Source organism: Mustela nigripes, chromosome 3 (assembly GCF_022355385.1).
Source record: "Mustela nigripes isolate SB6536 chromosome 3, MUSNIG.SB6536, whole genome shotgun sequence".
In the NCBI taxonomy this organism is placed as follows: Eukaryota; Metazoa; Chordata; class Mammalia; order Carnivora; family Mustelidae; genus Mustela; species Mustela nigripes.
The window spans coordinates 193,311,381-193,331,540 of NC_081559.1; the positions used below are offsets into that span (position 1 = coordinate 193,311,381).

At 55.6% G+C, this 20,160-nt stretch overlaps 1 protein-coding gene across 1 annotated transcript in view; it reads right to left on the reverse strand.

Moving 5' to 3' along the window:
• The window catches only part of COL22A1 (collagen type XXII alpha 1 chain), a 236,498-nt gene that overhangs the window by 80,744 nt on the left and 135,594 nt on the right, over positions 1-20,160 (reverse strand). The window contains exons 25-34 of the mRNA XM_059395531.1: positions 16,799-16,843; positions 16,182-16,244; positions 15,696-15,749; positions 12,466-12,507; positions 9,699-9,731; positions 5,726-5,779; positions 5,407-5,460; positions 4,635-4,688; positions 3,282-3,335; positions 1,418-1,471 (exon numbers count right to left, since the gene is read on the reverse strand). Coding sequence (XP_059251514.1) covers positions 1,418-1,471; positions 3,282-3,335; positions 4,635-4,688; positions 5,407-5,460; positions 5,726-5,779; positions 9,699-9,731; positions 12,466-12,507; positions 15,696-15,749; positions 16,182-16,244; positions 16,799-16,843 — 507 coding nt within the window. The remainder of the gene's footprint in view (positions 1-1,417; positions 1,472-3,281; positions 3,336-4,634; positions 4,689-5,406; positions 5,461-5,725; positions 5,780-9,698; positions 9,732-12,465; positions 12,508-15,695; positions 15,750-16,181; positions 16,245-16,798; positions 16,844-20,160) is intronic.

The window sequence follows — 20,160 nt, forward strand, 5'->3', positions numbered from 1 at the left end:
AGCCCTGCGTCTGAGCTCTGCCCTGGCGCCTGCGAGCGAAGGAGAGGTGTCTGGCTCCCTCTAGCGGTGGATGAGCCAACAGCTCCCTGATTGCCTCTTGGCTCTCCGCGGGACCTCCAGCATCTCGGTCACCCCCTTCTAAGGTCGTCAGTGCCCTACTTACTGTGTGTCCAGAATAGAGCGCAATCGTCAGACGCGGTTTAATCCAGGCAGAGCAGATGGGCCGGGGTTATTTTTGCCCCTGGCTTCATCTGGCTGCTCTGCTCTTATTACTGTAATCTACGATGGCATTATCTTCTTTCAAAACAAAAATTAGCACCTGCACCACATAAGGGTTATTATTGGGCTTGTCGTCGACCAGCACTCCAAAAACCCCTCAAGATATGTCCTAGAGGCTGGCTGGTCGTTTCCCTCCGTGCCTCACCGTTTTCGTCTGAGACGTGTATTTTAAAACCCAGCCTCCCTGCCGAAATGCACATGCACCATCTATTCTTGTTAAATTCTGCCAAAATAGAAAGGACAAAATGATCTCTCCTCGGAAAGGTTCTGGCTAAAGTGGACTTGAAAGGATCCCTGTCAGGACGCTGAGGCGCTGGCACTTAAAGGGGCGGCTGTGGACCATCGGCCAAGCAGAGGACGTCCAGGGACGGGACCCTGCTCACGGGGAGTGACGGGGGCACGGGGCAGCGGATCTCCTCCCCGGCCCTGTGCTGAGCCCTCTGATGGGTCAGTTCTGCACAACTTGTCACCGACGTGTCATCATGTCCTCGTGTTACAGATGAGAAAGTCCCAGAGCACAGACGGCAGACATCCCTACCCCGGCACACTGATGTTTGCGGGGATTGTGGTGGGGGGGGCCACTGTCCTGCGAGTGTGGGATTGTTGGCAGAATCCCGGGTTCTACCCACTGGAGGCCCGTAGCAGGCCCTCAGCAATAAACCCCAGAGGTACTTTGTAAAATGCAGCTGAAACATGCTTTCGAAAGGCTGGGGACCTTCCTCTTTTGACTCTGGGGTGTTGGTGTCTCTGGGGACACCATGACTCTCTTCCTTCTAATAAATGAAACTCTTTCTCAAACTTGGGAAGGCTTCAGGGTGCACACAGAGGTGGGGGACAGATATGCTTGTGTACCGCATCGAGAGTAAGTGGGGTTTGGGGTCAGGCCCTATGAAAGGTGGGGCAAGTCACGCCCTCCCCCAGAGCCTTCTGGAGCCCCCATCTGTTCCCTAGGGATCTGTCTGACTCGGGCCTGCTGGGAGCCTGTGAGAGGTAGCTGCACAGCCTTCTCTCTCCTCTACATAGAAAGCTCCCTCAGGCCCCAGTGCTCGAACCAGACCTAAGTGGCTTGGCTTCTGCCTCCAGGGTTTTTCAAGAAGCTGAGAATAGGTGTCACATCCTGACAATAGCCACGTCTTACCTTCTCTCCGCGCTCCCCGTCTTTCCCAGGGGGCCCTCTGATGCCGGGGGAGCCCTGAAAAACAGGTTATGCTCATGGTAAAGTTCAAGACAGCCCATGGCCCCCAGACAAGGGTGAGCATACACCCTCATAGCCGAGGCTACACGTCGGTTCCTATGGGCTCCCCATCGCTGATTTAATTCCCCAGGATTTAGCCCTCTCCTCCCCCCCTCCCCATGGAGCCCCTCCCCATCTGCTCACTCGCCGCTGCACCAAGCCTGTGCTGCCTAGAGGTCTGCCCTCCCCGGGGCTCTGGCTCTCAGAAGGTAGGCACTGGCCTCCGCTGGACATGAGGGAGGATGAGGGTGACCTTGACGTTGCCTGCGGCTTGACTTGGAGCCCAGGCTTAAGTGCAAGTGGTCCAGGGACACCCCAGGAGGGAAACAAAGCAGGGAGATAGGGGAGGGCGGCAGACTGTACTCATGGGTGCAGCCGTACACATGGGTGCAGCCGTACACATGGGTGCAGCCGTACACTTGGGTGCAGTCGGAGCCCGTCTCTGAGCTAGTGCAGAATGTGCCCTCCAGGCCCCCAGGGAAGGACCCAGGGGTTCACACAGCCAGCAGCTCAGGCTGAGGCCCATCGCTCTGTGTCCTATGGCCGGACAATACGGTCTCTGAAAGCCAGAGAAGACCCTCCGGCCAGGGAAAGCAGGTTGGCAGGCACCAAAGCAGGGAGAGGAACGTGACAAAGGCCATTTTCCAGCACCACCTCTGGCGACCACCAAGGACATGACTCAGTCTCCCTGTGTCTGCGTGTCCTCTTGGGTAGAACAGAAGCGGTGAGAAGAACCATCTCCCAGGGTCCAGGGACGTCCGTGAATTTAACCGTCGCAGAATGCCTACTACAGATGCGGGGGCACCTGGGTGGCTCAGTTGGTTAGGCAACTGCCTTTGGCTCGGGTCGTTTTCCTGTAGTCACGGGACCGAATCCCGCATCAGGCTCCCGCATCAGGACTCCACGGGGAGTCCACTTCTCCCTCTGACCCTCTCCCCTCTCATGCTCTCTCTCTGTCTCTCTCTCAAATAAATAAATAAAATCTAAAACAAACAAACAAACAAACAAACAAACAGGTGTAGCCATGTGGAAATGGCCCATGTGTGTCCTCTAGTCGGCTGTATGATCCTTGTGGGCTGATGAACCCGCAGGGCTGACCTCGGTCCACTTCAGGAGGACGCACTGTCTGCTGCTCCGGGACTGAGTGGTACCGGGTGTTTTACGGCAGAATGTTAAAGCTGAGATCCGTGCCGACCGTGGGTCTCAGGGCTAGCCCGCCATCGGATGCCTGGGGCCCCGTGAGTAAAGACTCCTTGGGGAGGGGATGGGGCACAGCGATGTCCGTGGCCATCAGCAGCTCTCAGGTGTGGCCGCTCTCTCCCATTTGAGGGTGAAAGGCTGAGGCCCCAGGGAGTATCCTGCATGGGTCTCTCATGAACCTGTGGCCGGGCCCTGATCAGCACTGAGGGACCCTAAGGGTCAGGACCCCTGCGAATCCTCGAGCTTTGTCTGTCTCTTCCAAAGGCAGGCACGGAGGCTGACCGCAACCTCAATGAGGTCGACAGGCTTCCTGCGGTTTCCTGCAGTTCTCACAGGTTTTGTTCTCCCTCGGAGGTCTGAGGAGCGAGCTCAAGCCTGGGGCTGGTGAACTTTCTGGTGACCTTGTCTGGGACGCCCATTTCTCCATCTGTAAGTGGGGGCAGGGATGCCTGTGCCTGCCCCCCCACACCCCGGCCCGCCTGCTGCAGGGAGAATAAACATTTTCATGGGGCAGGGGAGGGGCTGCGGATTCCCAAGCTGTGCTGGTGCCCCAGCCCCCATGACTCACCGCACTTCCGGGGGGGCCGCTGGCACCAGGTGGGCCCACAGGTCCAGGACTGCCCTATTCAGAAGCAGAAGTTTAGAAAGTCCTCAGGTATTGATGACGAACAGTCCCCGGGCGTCCCTCCCAGCCTGCCTTCTCCCCAGTTCACCGTAACTTGCTGCTTCGGACCCGATGTTCCCTCCGCCGCAAGGGGAGCCCCTCCCGTGTGTGTGCGGCGGTGCCGAGACACCAAACCTCCCGTGAGTGGGACTCTGGCACAGCCGTGGGAGGCCAGAGGGCAGAAGGGCTCTCAGAGGTTCCTTAAGATGAAGGCATGGAGGGGGCAGAGGTGGTGTGTGCGCGTGCACTTATGTGCGAGTGTGTGCACGCCTGCGTGTGCTGACTTTGACAGGTGAATGAGGGAATGCGGGAATGCTTCCCGGAGGAAGTGGACTTGAACTAACACTGAGGGTTAACAAAGATTCCCCAGGAGGAGGCGTGCGGGTCAACACCATGCAGGCGGGAAGCGGGCAGCTCTGCAAGGACTGGAGGCTGCTCTTGCTTCTGCAGGCCTCCGAGCCTGCCCTCGGCTTCACTGCCCTGCAGGCTGCCCTCCAGCCAGGCTCTACTAGCCGGAGGAGCCTTCTGTCCCCACCCTGTGACATCCAGGTTGGCCACCGCCCCTGGCTGGCCCCATTCCCATTAGCCCATAGGCACGGATGGCCTGGGCGTACAAGCCCCCTACAGCAGGGGACCTCTAACCCATGGTCCCAGAAGCGTGGCTGTCACCTGTGTCTGCTTGTCCCTCTAACCACCACCAGGCTTCAGAGAGGGGGGTAGAGGTGGCCTCATTCCACACGGGAGTCTGAGCTCTGTGGCCCCGCGTGACACCATTTCATCAGCCCCAGGAGTCCAGGGTCCACCCCACAGAGACTCTGGCCCCGCAGGAGGCAAGGCACAGCAGCGGAGAGCTCAGAGGCGTGCACATGAAGGCACGTGTCTGCCCGTGTCCCCAGTGGCACCTGTGTGCTGGGAGTTTCGACAGGACATGGGCATCACAGCACGTGTGCATGCTGGTTTTAGAATATGAGTAGGTATGAGTGTGTGTTCGTGTGTCCCCGTGGGCATGGCCCCTACACGTGTGGAAGGAGACTCCGTTTATGGGCTGGGCACACGGGCAAAGCCGTGAAATGCTGAGAATGCTGCAGAGCCCGGGGCGTCTCTGCTGGTCCTCACTGCTCCAGGGGTGCCCAGCCCTGGCCAACGGCTCCACCCCTCCCTCCCATCAGCCCAGAGCTGCGAGCCCGGGGGCACGTGCCCAGCACAGCTTCCCTCCGCGGGCAAGGGGGGTGGGGGGCGGGGGGCGTGAGGACTCACAGGGTTTCCAGCTGTTCCCGGTGCCCCACGTGGGCCTTCTTGTCCCTTGGTGCCCTGTCCAGGACACAAAAGGGGAGGTGAGACATCCTGGGGAAATTGTCCTCGTCCCCCAGCAGGCCATCTCGGGACGGCCTGCTCGTCAGAGTCGGGAGATGCGAACTGTAGGACAGGAGCAGAGTCCGAAGCGCAGGGAAACCACAGCCCCTTGCCTGTGGGGCTAGGCTTGTCCCGTATCCAGGGGTAGACATCAGCGCTGACACTTCATGATATAACCAGAGCTCACAGGACAGGATGGCCCAGGCGCACAGAGACAGCCGGGGGCTCCCTGGGGTCGGAGCCTCCTCAGGTCACTCCAAAGGGACCTCTCCAGAGAACGTGCCTGAGGGAGGCTGTTTCTAAGAAGCCCAAGCAGTGGAAAATGACAACAAATTCAAAATGCTAAACCACGTGGTCCCTTACACCAGAGCTGCAGATCAGAGCTGGGAGGGAGGGGTTTCCTGCATCTGAACCACCCCATGCCCTAACATCGCTTCCCCATCCAGGGGTCCAGAGGCAGCACCCATCCCCAGGGCTGCGTTTTGGGGGGCCTTGTGAGTGCCTTCAGCCCTGGGGCACTGGGCGCACGGCCCCTGCGGCAGCGCCCCCTGGTGGGCAGCTCCCAAACGCCAGGCACGCGGACCAGTGGAGTGGGGAGCAGGCCATGGGGGCGGGGGGCGGTGGCTGGTGGGGATCCCGCACCTCAGAGCCCACAGGGGGAGAAAGGGTTTCTTACCGGCGCTCCAGTGGGTCCCCGAGGCCCCAGTTCTCCAGGACGGCCCTGGGGTCCCTGCAATGCAACAACCATCAAGGAACTAGGTCACCTCCCTGCTCTTAGTAGAGGGGGTGGGGCAAGGACACGTGCAGCAGGTTTGATTTGGGATCCACAGTGAGGACATCCTCGGAGCCCTGAGGGAGGAGGGACGGACTACATTCAGCTAGCGGGGAGCCTGCAGGTAGACCATACAGTTCAGACCTGCCCCCACGCGGCCCTTGGACGCCCTGTGACAGTGCACAGGCTGAGGGGCACGGGGTGCGGGCCGCAGGACACTCACCGGTTGCCCGGGCACGCCAGGATCACCCTTCTCTCCTTTGGGCCCCTGTTCTCCCTGTTGGAGAAGCACAGCGTGGAGCAGACAGGCCCAGCCCTGCCCCGCCCACAGGTCAGCCCCACTGCCCCACCCCCACCCTCTGTCTGCACCTACCCCTTAGCAAAGGCCACTCCCTCTGCGGGGGGTCCTCTCCCCTAGGACCGCCCTTGGATTCTGATGATTCTCACTCAACCTCCAAATCTAAGACCAAGAATCGCTTCCGCAGGAAAGTGGACCCCAGGCTCGGGGACTCGCGTGGCAGCGCCCTTGTCCTCTGCAGACCTGGCCCACACCCTTCTTAGTAGGGTTCAAGCCGGACTTCCACCCCCCTCCAGCCCCGAGCCCTGCAAGCGCAGATCATCAGTGACTAATGACGGAAGGAATGTTGAGGGGAGAGACTTTTCTCAGACGCTGAGCCCTTCCCCTTCCCGGTCTTGATGCAGAAGCTGAGGAGGAGGCTTTGCTGGAGGGACATGACAGACGGGACTGAACGCGGCACTCTTAATGGCCAGAGTGGGATGTCCAGCTTTTGCTAAAGAAGAGATGGGCCACAGGCAGGAAAAGGGGCACCACGTTGGGGGCTGCCCTGAATAATCTAACAGGGGAGGAGACAGACAGGTCATTCTCTAGATCTGGCGGTGTCATGTCCACGGCTCCCAACACAGCTTCTGGGAAGGTAGAGGGACAAGAGAGCCTCACCCTGCTCCACAAGCGACAGGGAGAAGGTGGGCAGGTAGGAGGCTCCATCAGGGGCAGACCTGGATGGCTCAAGCCTCTTTCTTTCCAGAGCCAAAGGGCCATCATGGGAGAGGAGTGGAGACAGTGGACCATGGTGAAAACAGCCTCAGGTCTAGATCCACAGGACCTGGCTTAGAATTCTGGTTCTCCAGGTGCCGGCTCTATAATGTTGGATGATGTATGTAGACTTCGTGTCCTCTGTGACCATACTGGCAAGCTGGACAGGTGCTCCCTCTTGCACACAGCATGAGGATTCAGGGACAAAGAGAAGGGGTGGCAGAGAGGAACCCCAAGGGGAGATTGGGATGAGGGGTGGAGCTCTCTGGGGAGAGCAGAGTAACCGTAAAGCCTGTGCGTCAGAAGGGCTGTGCATGCATCCTTCTACAGGGGCAGGACCTAGAACTGCCCAAGAGCACCACAGGCTGCTTAGGGAGACCCTGGGCTCCGCGCCTGCAGGAAGGCCCCAGGACAGACGGGATGAACACTGCCTGGAGTGGAGAAGGGAGGCCTGCGCGGGCAGAGTCTGTCTGGAAGCAAAGGCTTCCGAGCGGGAGGACTGAACGGCACCCTGGGAGCTCTAGGAGGCCAACTCTAACACATGCGTTAGGGAGCGTGGGGGAGGCCTGTGGCAGGGGACGCTGGCAGACAGGCTGCTTCTCTCCCTGTGCACAGGCAGACACGCTTGGAGACCTTGCCCCAGAGGTTCCCACGTGCCCTCCTCTGCCGAGTGACGGGTGGATCCCCCAGTTAGCCTGGGGTGGGGGCCCTGGCTGGTTCTCTCTCTCTGCATCGTGTGTGGCATGCAACCTGCATGGTCTACCCTCGGGGAGCTGTGGCCAAGCCTCCCTGAGAGCCCTCTGCGACGTGCTCTGCAGCACTGACGCGGGTGTGACCTCTCCCCCTCCTCGGGAGACGCCATCGCCAACCAGCTCAGGTCACACTCGGACTCCAAGGACAGCAGCACCTTTCTCCCAGCAGGTTTTCCTCCCAGGAAAGGCCCCGTGGTGGGGGTTTTCCAAACTCTTTGGTCTTTGAGTCCCTGGCCATACAACCCATAAAGACAAAAGGGCTAACGGGATTATCTTGATGATGTACGGTTGGGGGGGGTGGAGGGGCACGGAGGGACTGCAGGTGGCAGGAAGACAGGCTCAGGACCCAGGAGAAGTCAGGCCAGGCCAGGGGAAGGGCCCCTGGGGGCCCAGAGGTAAGGTGCTCCAGCCACTTCCAGCGCTGGGAGTCAGCGGGGAGGCTGGTCTCACTCCAGCAGCACACAGTAGGTGCCCATCCGTAATCACGGAGTGTCTGGCTGTGACTGGCTTCTCTTCCGACTCCCTCAGCTGGGGAGGTCAGCCACATCGACACCCTGTCTTCGCTCAGGGTCGTCCCAGCAAACTCAGCCCTGGTCGGCGTCCTGAAGATTCTTAGCAGGCTAAGGGGGCAGCAAAAGGCGACCCCAGACCCTTCCCCCGATAGCTGCTCCTGCACCACCTGCTAGCAACCCCCCCGACACCAGTTACAAAGACCCTCTTGAGTTCTTAGCAGCAAAGTAGCAGGCTGCAGGAGAGCAGGGGGGTGTCAAACACTTTTCGAAACCATCAGTAAAAATTCAGTTACCATGGCAACGAGGCCAGTCCAGAGAGATGCATGCAATAATCCACAATGAGTTTTTTTTTTTTTTCTAAGACACAATTTCCTCACTTTGCAACCTGACGTGGCTTCCTGGTTTCCAGAAGTCTCAGGCCCCGCAGGGAGTGACCCCACTGGAGGACAAAGAGGGGGTCTGGCAGACCCCCGACTCCCCTTCATGAGTCTTCTGGCCGGAACACCTTGGAAATTACCTTTAACAGAGCATTTCCTTTAAGGAGAGGCTGACCCTGAAGGCCTGTCTCCAGTTGGAGGGGTTCTGAGCAGGCCCGAGGGAGGGAGACCCAGAGGACCGAGGGGAGGGACCAACGTGGGGTAGTGTGATGTGAGCCGCCGCCATCTGGGCAAGCTGAGTCTGAGCAGCCGGTGGGGGCAGCCACTCTGGCCAGACACGGCCTTACAGGGGCAACCCCACCTCGGTTCCTAGCTCCAAAGCAGGTTCTCTGCAACCTGCTTAGCCCCGCTAACCCACGAGGCATCATCCGTGAAATGGGGCACATCTGTATGCCTCAGGGACATTCAGTGCTGCCCGACTGGCACCTGACATGTGGGACACTTTCCTGACTCTGTGCCTTTGACTCCTTTATCCTCGGAGAACAGAGGACACAGCCAAGAGGCCTGCAAATCTGTTCTCTCCCACAGGAGACTCCCAACGACTTCTGAAGTCCCTGCCGCCTGGTGACACCCTGACCAGAACTCCTCCTCCCCATCTCTCCTCCTGAGAAGTTCAAAGAGCTCCTCCTTCTGCCAGGATCTCAGCCGCTGGCTCAGTCCCCCTGCGCCCACCTTTCCTGTCAGATACAGGATTCGCTGCAGCTTCTCATGTGTATCTAGTTGACACGGAGCACAAGTAGAAAGCAGCTATAGAAAGAGAGGTCTGCGGGCTCTCAGCGGCCGTGTGGCCTGGACCAGCAGGCCACGTCCCAGGAGCAGGAAACCCCTTCCATCCTGAGGGCAATGGGGACAAGCCAGCACGTGCCCCTGGCCTCAGTGCCACTGAGAGCAAGAGAAGAGCCTGGAGACACTTATTTTCCTGAGCACCTTTCGCAAACAGAGGAGAAAAACGTCCTAGTGGTTGCAGTGAGGGTCCTTGTCGGCCAAGGGCCAGTCTTAATGAGAAGCCTCAAGCGCTCCCTCCACTGGCCGGGTCTCCACTGTCCTCTCTCAGAATGGCCACTCCTAGACCCAGTCCCATGTCAGTCCCCAGGTCCCCTTCAGTGCCCACATCCTCAGTAATGCCTGAGGCATCCTTCAGTCCACTGCCCCCACGCTCAGCCCTGTTCTCTAGACCTCCAGCTCTTCGAGCAGTGGAGAACCAGCTTCCCCCAAAGAGAGGGCCCTCAGCCAGAGGAGGGGTCCTCCAGGCCGCTGCACCCCCGCCTGGCACTGGAGCCAGGTCCTTGCGGGGCCCGTCCCCACCCCGGCTGCCAGGACAAATCTGGAAGTGCAGCTGCTGGGCAGCCCCGTGTGGTGGGGCCACGTCAGGACCCGGAGCACGTGGGCATCGCAGGCCTGGCTGGGGGCACCTGCAACCCCGGGGGCCGGAGCTACTTACTGGCATCCTCGGGTGCGGAGTGAAAAAGGGCGTCTGCAAAGGAAACCACATAAATGAGAGAAGCGTGACTCTACTGTCTCAACCTGCCTCTAAGGGACGGACCAAGTGGGAGACAGGGCCCCAGGGCTTCCCGGAGTGACTGTTAGCGTGGACAGACACCCTCACCGAGCGCTCTCCAGTCCCTGAGTGGCAGTCAAGGCAGTGCAGAAAAGTGCTTTGGGTAGAAGGTGAACCCCCCCCCCCCCAAATACCTGTGGGACCACCTGTCAGCTTCTATTCCTTCATTGGTACAGCGGGGGCAGAAACCTCCACCACCCAGGGTACCGGGAGCTGATATGGAGAGGCTGTGCATGTGGTCAGAGCCTGGGACCCTGGGCCCCCCAAGCTGCTGCCACCACCAGCATCTGCTGGCAATGATGCATGTGAGGAGGAAGCCAGGGGAGGCGTGATCCAGGCAGGGGGAACCAACATATGCAAAACTCTTTATCCCAGCATGTAGAGCACTGTGGGCAGCCCCTGTGTGGCCCTCCAACCCCATCCCTTGTCCACACCATGTTTAGCGCATCACAGTCTTCAGGGCTTCTTGGGCCACAGGACATTTGCATCTGCTGCTCCTCCAGTCAGAAATGTACTGTCCTCCTCCCTTTATCTAGCTGACTGGAGCCCATCCTTCAGGCCGTTTTTCAATGTCATGTCTGCAAAGACCCCCCTACCCCTCCACCACTCAAATATAAATTAGGTCCCCTTGTTATTCTCCCCGACTGTGCCCCACTCTTCCCTCTGCTGGCATTCACTAGACTTTGTCACATATGTGTACCAGCGCCAGCAGGGGACTAGGTCTGTCTCCCTGACGAGGCTGATGCTCCGGGGCTCCCAAACCCCATCAGTGCCAGGCTCATGGCAGGTACTCAAAAAAATAGTGACTGGACAAAAGGACATCATGGGTTCTAGTCCAAAACCATGATGAAGTTAAAATAGAAGGACAAAAACAAGCTTTTTCAAATACACCTTGCCTTCCATATTATCCTCCAAGACTAGTCTCTTCTCCAGAAGAAACCACGGTTTCTCAGTTTAGTAAAATTTTCTATATATTTCCATGCAATTCTGAATGTATAGAAACACAGGAATTTGCACAAGAATTATACAAATATCATCAGCAAGCACATGGTTATCCGTCCTCGTTTATAAGGAGAAACCCACATGTTTTTCACAATAATGAAGACGTAGATCATTTGTATTCCCTGCATCATGCGTAAGAAAATTGGAGGCATGTAAACTGCTTAACGAAACTTCCACCACTAGTGAACATGCAGCGGGAACCACCCCACCCGGGTGGACCCGGGAGGCCATGCTCGTTCCTCTATGCATCTCCCATGAGCATCAGTATCTTTCCGGGGCCAAATACATTGTGTGTGTGTGTGTGTGTGTGTGTGTGTGCGCGCGCATATGCACATGGGTCTATTTTTATCAACTAGGAATCCACAGAATGAATATTCTGTGGTTTACTTAATTCTCTGATTATGTCATGTAGGTTGCCTATAATATTTCATTATCAGCAAAACTGCGACGTACATCTTTGTACATACTTTTTCAAACACACACAGTGTAAATATTTCTCTGGGATTGGTGCCTGGGAATGAAATTTCTAAGCTAACAGGTACATACTTTATATGTGGATGTTGAGAAACTTCTCAATTCAGTGTTACCGATTTGCCCTCACACTAAATAATCGTGCTCATTTCCCTGCATGCTTTGTAGCATTAGCTGTTTCTGATATATCGCAAAGTTTTATATGAATGGTTCCGACTCTGAATTTGATTCTAAGGTTCTTCTGACATCCTTATGGAATTGTTGAGTCTCGTTTTGATAGGCATGTGTATGGGGAAGAGATTGAGCTCTGGAATCATAATTTAATGTACATAAAACCACAGACTAATATTCTCTGTCCTACTGCAAATGGGATTTCTGGGTGTTCAGGCTCTCAACTCCTGGCCTCCAGACTTGCCTAACCATGGCCAGCACTGAAGACATGTTCAATTTCCCTGAAATCAGCAGATCAGAGCATAGAATATTAAGGCTGGGGAGAAGCATTAAAGTGAAAAAAAAAAAACCCACCCAAAATATGCCCCCCTATTTATAGAGCAGTTGTTTTTAATTTGCTATCATGTGACCAGAAACTGGACTATGTACCTGTTGTGATCTCAGTTCATTTTCACTAGAAATGTACAAGACAGCTGGGTATGATAGTTTTTCTTAACAGGAGAATTTGGTGGTCTTTGAATTAAACAATGTATCTAAGACTGCAGTGCCAGGGGATGGCAGAGCAGGGACTCGGGAACTCAAACCTGCTTTTTTCTGGCTCTGAAGCCCAGTCTTGCTCACCACTCAATACCAAGCACAACAACTACGTGGAAACATGTGTCATGGTTATATACCCAATTCTGCAGTCTTACTCTGGTCAAAGTTACTCCCCCACCCCACCTGTTTCTTGTCTCTGGACCTCAGTTTCCCCATATGTAACAGCAGGGAGGGTGGGGACATACTGTGTCTAGCCAGTCACTATGCTTGCTGCATAAAATATGTCAATAAGCACCAGGTGGTTCTTAAAGAAGCTCATGTATTTCTGGATTGTAAGACCTAGGAATAGGCCTAGCTACTGGCAATCTCCATTAAAAAGATATTTATAACTGAGGGCGTGGGAGGAAGGGGGCTGCCCCATGGCTGAGGGGTTCTCAGAAAGAGTGAAGATGAGAAAAGAGTAACTTACAGTTCCGGGCAACCCAGGGGGGCCTGCGGGGCCAGCTGCACCCTAGGTGAAAAACAGAGAATAAATGACTATGAATCCTTCTGCCAACTCTGCTTAACCTGGGGCACCTTTCCCCAGACAAGAGAATCACCCAGGCAGTATCTATCTTGTTAGATTCTGAATCATCAATATTTCAGACATAAACCTTATGTTCTGAGAATTATCTGTGCTAAGAGGAGTAGCCGTACATCATCTCTCTCACTCCACCCTGGTCCGCTGTGAATACGGAAAAGAGTGATCCATGATCCATCTTGTTGAGGACACTGAGTTCCTGCTTACTAACAATGCTGCCAACATCCCCGCTCTGGGCCCTTGGGTACGAAGACAGAAGGGCCCATGGGCCCTGTCCCAGCTCGAGTGGAGGGGACAGGCTCTTCTCAGGAGACAGAGGGGACAATTCGACAATTCTGTAAACAACACAAGTCTGGGAGTTAAACCTCCTGAGTTTTCAACCTCAATCTGCCATTTTATACATTATTTGACCTCACTGGACTTCTTCACCTCTTTGTAAAATAATGATAAAGGTTCACACCTCACAGCATCACGGGGGCACTGACAGCGCTTGTCTTCAGCAGGTCCCAATAAGGGGGAAATTGTTCTACTTTGACCTGAGGCAAGGGGCCCCTGGGCTGCTCCCTGGGGGAGGAAGTGCGGGGAGCAGGCGCAGTCCCCGAAGCCTGTCACTCCACGAGCGCCACACGGTGCCAGGGCACGCAGGTCTGTGCCCGTGTGTGTTCCTAGTGGCCCCGGGTTAGGTCTGATGCAGGCCTTCCACGCACGGTTAGTGAGAAAATGAATGGATAAAACCGGCTTAGAAAAGGACAAGGCCAGTAAGCAACAATGATACAAAGTTATTGTATCATTGTATTACTTCGTTGTTATACAGTATTTAATTCTAGTTACTGAGTTATATTTTCTATAGGTATTAACTCATTTAGTCTCCGTAGAAACGGCTATAATGCAGATTACTTTGGTGTTTCTATTTCACAGATGAGGACACTGACGCCTAACGTTCACTCCCCTGCTCAAAGTCACACAACAGAGCCTGGTTTTGAGCTCAGAATCCAAGCAGCACTGCCTTCACCAAAGTTCTAGAAGATTTTTTTTTTTTTTTTTTTTCAGAAAGAAAAACACTTTCTCGGTGTTATTGGCATTACCCAACTTTACTTAATTATTCTCCTGACACTGACTTCCTCCTGTTCTAGAAACAAGCTCGTTTAAACCAGTTTACACCACATTAAAAACTCCAAATCATCAAAGCTGGGTGTTTTCTGACGATAAAGGAAATTCTCAACGTTTCAGGTGTCTGGGCCTTGCTCCCAGGGAAGCTAGACTTCCAACATCTGCCAGCGTCAGAATGACTCAGCAAAGCTTCAAAGCATGGGCTCTATTTCTGCCCCAGCACACACTGTACATCTGCTTTGTTAAAAAGAAAAAAATAAATAAAATAAAATAGAATAACCAAAAAGGGAACATTCCAAATGTAAAGGTAAGAAAAACAATACAAGACCTCCCTGGTCCCCTTCAGTTGAGAGTCACACAGCCTTGCCCATACTGAAAACGTCAGATACAGTCTGTCCTTCATCGCGATGGTCAAATATAATCCTGCCCCAACTGTCTCTTCCCTGAAGGAGTCTCTTCTTTGTGAAGATTGTGTATCTCGGCAGCTGTCCTAACGTGGGCTCAAATAAAACTCTTTTCCTTTCTCTATAAAAAATTTTAAAGAAAGGTTTGGTGTCGACACTAGGGAACCTGTGAATGTGTATTAAGGAGGAGAGGCCTGGCGTAGAGACAGGTCTCCAATCCAGAGAGCCTAAAGACTGCCTTTTGGGTAGAGCCAGCCCCTCCCCAGCACTGTGGGGTCAGGCAGGACCAGCAGGTGGGACGGGGAAGACCCCAGACTCCTCTGTGCAGCTGCAGCGGGTCTATGAGCTCCAGAGTTCACTAGACGGTGGGTCCAGATCCCAGCTTTTCCACGAAAACGTGAGCCCTCAGCAGCCCGTGCAGAGAAAGGAGAGCACTCTGCCCACTTTCCAAGATGCCACGGGGCTGAAATGCTCATAGCCAGCGGTGGGGAGGGATAGACTAAAACAGAGACAGGGAAGTGCAAGACATAGTCAGAAGGGGACAATGTTGCTTTAATGTCCTATTTTGGATTTTTGACCAGAATCGTCTATTATTACGTATCTCTCTGGAGAAAAGAGAGGCAGGGCGGATTTTCTGGAAGCTTGAATGTGATTCTGCCACGGGCTCGGCAGCTCCGTCAAAGCAATAAACAGAGTTTTATGGTCTCGTGAAGCCCTTAGCATCTTGGAAATGACTTTCTCAAATGAAAACGGCGATTCCAAACACCCGCGAGGGCTGCGGGTCTGGGCAGCTTGCCACGTAAAGCCCCTTCTGTTTCTGGGTCACCATTTCTAGATGACAGGTCTGTCCAGAGTAAAGTCCTCCGCCTCCAGCCTAAGAGAGAAGCAGCGGGGGAGGCCCCTCCTGGAACCCAGAAACTCCAGGAGGGGCAGGGTTGCCGAGGACGAGGAATTGGAGGGGAAGACAGTGCAAACATGCGGCATGGAGGCAGGGGGAGCACCGAGCGGGAGAAGAGGAGAGGCAAGTCCCCTGGGGCATGTGCTGCCATCGCTCGCGTGCTCAGGGGCCGGGCCAGCCCGAGGCACAGCTCTGCTGAGAGCCAGGACGCAGAGCTGACCCGCTGGCGGGGTTCAGATCTAGACCGCAATGAGCTCCATTCGTGCACCCCTGGGAAAGCAATGTGGCCTGTGTGTGCCTCACTGTTTCCTCATCTGTGAAGCGGGGATGCTGCTGGTAACGGGCCCCCCCAGGGTCGTCCTGAGATCACCGAAGTCACTACATGGGCTGTGCTCCAGGCCATCCCGACACACAGAAGTCTGTGGCACTCGCTCCACACACGGGACCGGAGTCACGCGTCCCAGCAGCTCTCGGAGGGAGGACTCGTGGAACCGTCGCCGAGGCGGCAAGCCACGGCACAGGGAGGTGGGACAAGGGGCTCAGAACTACCTGGCGGGTGGAAGCCGACTGTAACCCGGGTCACAGCGTTGACTCGGAGACCGAGACCCTCTCCTCGGCCCTGCAGGCACCGCACACACACACAGCACAGCACAGAGCCGTGGCCAGTCCAGGGGGCCCATGAGCAGGAGGCCAGCAGTGCTTCTTACCTTTTCACCTGGGTCACCTTTCAGTCCCGGGAGGCCCAGCCCACCTCTCTCTCCCTGCGGTGAAAGATGAACTTAGAATACAGCAGAACTCAACCCCTGCCTCTTCCACTGAGAGCAAGTGGACCTCGGGCAAAAAACCCTGTTTCCCGTTGACCTGCTCCAGCCGTATCGGTAGGTGTCCAGCTGAAGTGCAGCTCAGGGCTCGCCGTCAGGGAGGGGGAAGGCTCTGCCCCCATCAGGCACCCGACACGGTGCCCTCCCCTGCTCCCCGCCCCTTCATCGGATGACGCCCCCCTTTGCAGACTGATCTCCCAGTCCCTGACCCTTTGCTGCAGCGGATGGGCCAGAGCAGCCGGAGCCCCTTCCTTTCCTCTTCCATAAACCTGGCGAAATACTCCCCAACCCTAGCCCAGACCACCCATGCCGCAGGGACGGACCCCAGAAGGGGCTGCTCTGCGAGGACACAGGTGAGGGGCCGCCACTTACCGGCTGTCCTTTTTCGCCCCGCAGGCCCGGGAACCCTGGAGCTCCCGGGAGACCGGCCTCTCCCTGTGGAAACAACAGGGCGCCTCTGTCCACTTGGATCTCGGCGAGGAGGCCACGCCACGCCCCAGCTGCGTGCTCTCCCCCAGAGATCTCTGGCTCTGCGGGGCTGGTGCGGAAAGCAAAGAGGTTCTAGAGATCCTGCTCTGGGGCGTCTCCAAGCTCCTTCTCACTTCAGTCAATTCCTTCACCAGGAAACCATGATGCCTGTCCCGGCCACATTGCTTTCCCTGTTTCCTTCTCCACCGTCTCCTCTAGGACAATGATCACCCCCTCACCACCTTTCCTGGCATCCCCCCAAGTCTGAAGAGGAGCCGCTCTGCTGCCCGCCTGCCCACGCCTGCGCGCCACTGCTCACGGCACCCGCCCCGGGCTCGTGGTTGATGGTGGTGACCCCAGCACGGAGATGGAGGCGTGGGCCGACCATCGTGGGGCTAGTCAACGAGTGTGTGGGAGGAACGCAGTGAGCCCCCAGAGGAGAATAGATACAGGCCTAGAGCATCACAGCGACTGAGTGCATTGAATGAAGAACGAATGAATGACGCTATGAACACACACACCTTCTCTCCAGGTCGGCCCGCCAGGCCCTGCTCCCCAACTTCTCCCTGGAGACAGAATAACAGACACCCCATTATTTTCCACGCACGCTTGCAGAGGTGGCTGCCGTGCCCCAGCCGGCCCCCCCACATCCCCAGCACCGGCCACAACTCTGGCTTCTCGAGCGTGTGCGTAGCAGGGTCACAACCCCTGCTCGAGGCAGCAGACCCCACCCAGCAGCGGGGCTGTGGAAACCCCAGCGTCTGGCATTTCCAGAGGCTCCTGCACACCCTCTCCTATCCCCTCTCACTCCCCCCAGGAAACATCTGCTAGAATCATCCCGATGGGAGTGTACACAGGTCAATCCGTTCATCCTGAATCTAAAAGCATCACGACCCGGAACAATGGGTGGGGGAGGGGTGCGGCAAACTGTGCCCTGCAGGTCCAGCCCACTCAGAGCCGTTAGCACATGCTGTAGGGGCCCCAGGCCCCACGCTGAGGCCCGTGATGGAGGAGAAGCCACTGGTGAGCGCATCCATGCTGACCGCCGTCCCGTGGTTGCTGATCAGACTTTTTGGAAAGCACCGGCAAACCCGTGGTTAGAGGTGGAGGAGAGCTTTGTTCTTCCTCCCCCGTGGTGTGTCTCCATAAAGGCAGGTCTTGGGTGAAATTCTGGTAAACATCCATGCTTACGTCAGAAAGCCAACCCTCAAATATCTACTGGTTCCAGCGGATCGGATGCGGTGTTTTCCTCAACCTTTACTGCTCCTGACTTGCGTTTTGCGGTCACGTTGAAGAGGGAGGCACAGGCCCAGAGACCTCCCAGGACATCAGGCTGCTGTGTTAACCAGATCCCTACAAATCACATACACGTGTGTGTGTGTGTGTGTGTGTGTGTGTGTGTGGTAGCGGGGAGGGACTATAATTTCTACTAAGGATGTGTCTTGAGAACCACTAATTTCTTGAATGACCATTTCTAACACCCACGATGCTATTGAGCAGAATGTTAGTGTAGATTTCCATAAGGAAATCCAGTTTTCTGGTAAGCAAACGGACACACAGATGAATGAATGAGCAGGTACACGTACACATAATGTATTTCCCTGAACCGTGCCAGACTCGGTTGGTGCTGAAGGCCGGCATGACCCCCTCTGGTCAGAGAGGAAGGTAAGAAAGAAAGAAAAGGTAACCCAAAGCCTCGGTGAGCATGAAGCCATTAATCACACATTTGATCCTACAGCTGTGGGGCCACCAGGGGACCCGGCACTGGAGTGAGCACAGATAGAAATTCTCCACGTGCTCCGATCCCCATGGATTCCCAGTGTTTACAGGCACAATTAGGAGGAACCGCTCTAACCGGAATTGTGTAAGTACCGTAAGTACCTGCCCTTCAAACTGTCACTTGAAATCTGCAAAGACGGTAATACCTCATCTGTGGGCACTGCCGCTTCCAGGCTAAGAAAGGCAGCGTGCGTCTGGTTGGCTTCGAAAGCATTCTGAAGAGCTTTAGAAGTGCCCCCTGGATTCGTGCCATGAACCCTAAGTCAGAGGCACGGTGCATGGGGAGGACTGGACGGCGTCTTGAGTTCCTGATCCGTGAGCCTGCAATCCAGCCCCGTTCCCCGATGGGCTCCGAAACCCAGTGTCCACGACTTACCTGTAATCTCGGGAGACTTTTATCTTCAGGTGGCATTTTGTCAGAAAAAATAACAAGACCCCAAGCCAGATCCTTTTTGAGGCTACAAAGGATGTTGTAAAGCTATCATAGTGGCAAAAATTCGTACTTTCTAGAGCAATGTTTTAAACATATTGCCTAGAAATCGGGCAAAACCACATGTGAGCTCGAGTAGTAGGCTTTTCTGTTCGAATCTTCCAGCTGTTAGAAATCACCAGAAGTATAAAACGCGCAGACAGAATGACGGCAGAAATCCCCAAGGTCACCCCCGGGCTCTGCCCAACACTCCTTGCAAACTGTGCCCAGCGGCCACTCCCGCAGACCCATGCACGGGGCGAGCCTTCTTCCAAACACCACCAGACAATGCTGGAGTTCACATGCTCGAGCCTAGGACTTGCCAGTTTATAAATCTGAGATAACACAGCTCTTCAAGTATGGCTGACTCCCTAAAATCTACCAGGTCAAGTCAGCCAACCCACGCAAACGTGTTAAGCCTTTTCCGGAAAAGGGCAGAATTTCAACGAGGCACTAAAATGTGGCCTGGGTGCTCCTACTAAGGTTCACCACACAAATACCTGATATGCACAGAGACAGCTCGGGAAGTTACAGATTACTATATTTCAATGACTTGGGGAGCAACATAGGTTCTTTTTAAAACACTTATGTTGGGGTGCCTGGGTGGCTCAGTGGGTTAAGCATCTGCCTTCAGCTCAGGTCATGATCTCAGGGTCCTGGGATCGAGCCCCGCATCGGGCTCTCTGCTCAGCAGGGAGCCTGCTTACCCCTCCTCTGCCTGACTCTCTGCCTACTTGGGATCTCTGTCAAGTAAATAAATAAAATCTTTTTTTAAAATTAAAAAATAAAAATAAAACACATATGTTGCTTCTTAAAATAGGAAGAACAGTTTTGTAAGGGGCAATGGGGCCCCTCACTGGGCACTAGTGGCCACTAAGGGGGCATGAGGCTGAGCTTCCGGCATCTGGAATCCTGACTGGGAAGTTTCCTAGTGGACCTCGGGAGGTTCTCTCCACATCTCAGCCAACCTGGGTGTGCTCAGCTTAGCCAGGTGCGTTTTAATCTGTGCTTTCCCTGCTCTGTTCTCTGCTGGTCTCCTAACCAACAATCACTTCCTAAAAGCAGGAGGCACCGCCAGGGCCCCGCCTCTGCCCCGGGGCACCCTCCCTGGCCAGTGGCCTGGTCCTGCCTTCCCGAAGAGCCTGTGTTGAGGCCAGGTCTGTGCTGAGCTCTTGCCGGGCTGAATCTGATACCCATCCTCTGGGCAGTAAACCTTTACTGAGCACCTGCCCAGTGCCTGGCCACGTCTGGGAATGGGGAGCAGACGTGACAAAGACCCAGGCACTGCTGCCCTTGACGAGTTCATGACCCGTTGAAGTGCAGGGCACCATGGGGTACGGGGACAGCGGCCTGGAAATCTCTGGTCCCCATAGACTCCCCTAGAGCCCCAGCACCTGTGCACACACACACAGGGCACTGCACACACACACATGGTCCAGCCCGCTCTCCCTGGGGCTCACTGCATTCCGAGCCTAGGGCCAAACTTGAGATCTGAGCCCCAGGTCCTCAAGATAAAAGAAGACCCTGCCACCCGTGACGTGGGGTTTTGAGGGACAGCCACCCAGACCCCCACATGAGTGCCCTATCCCAACGCAATGGGGAATGGTCTCTGCCCATCCCACAGCTCCTGGCACC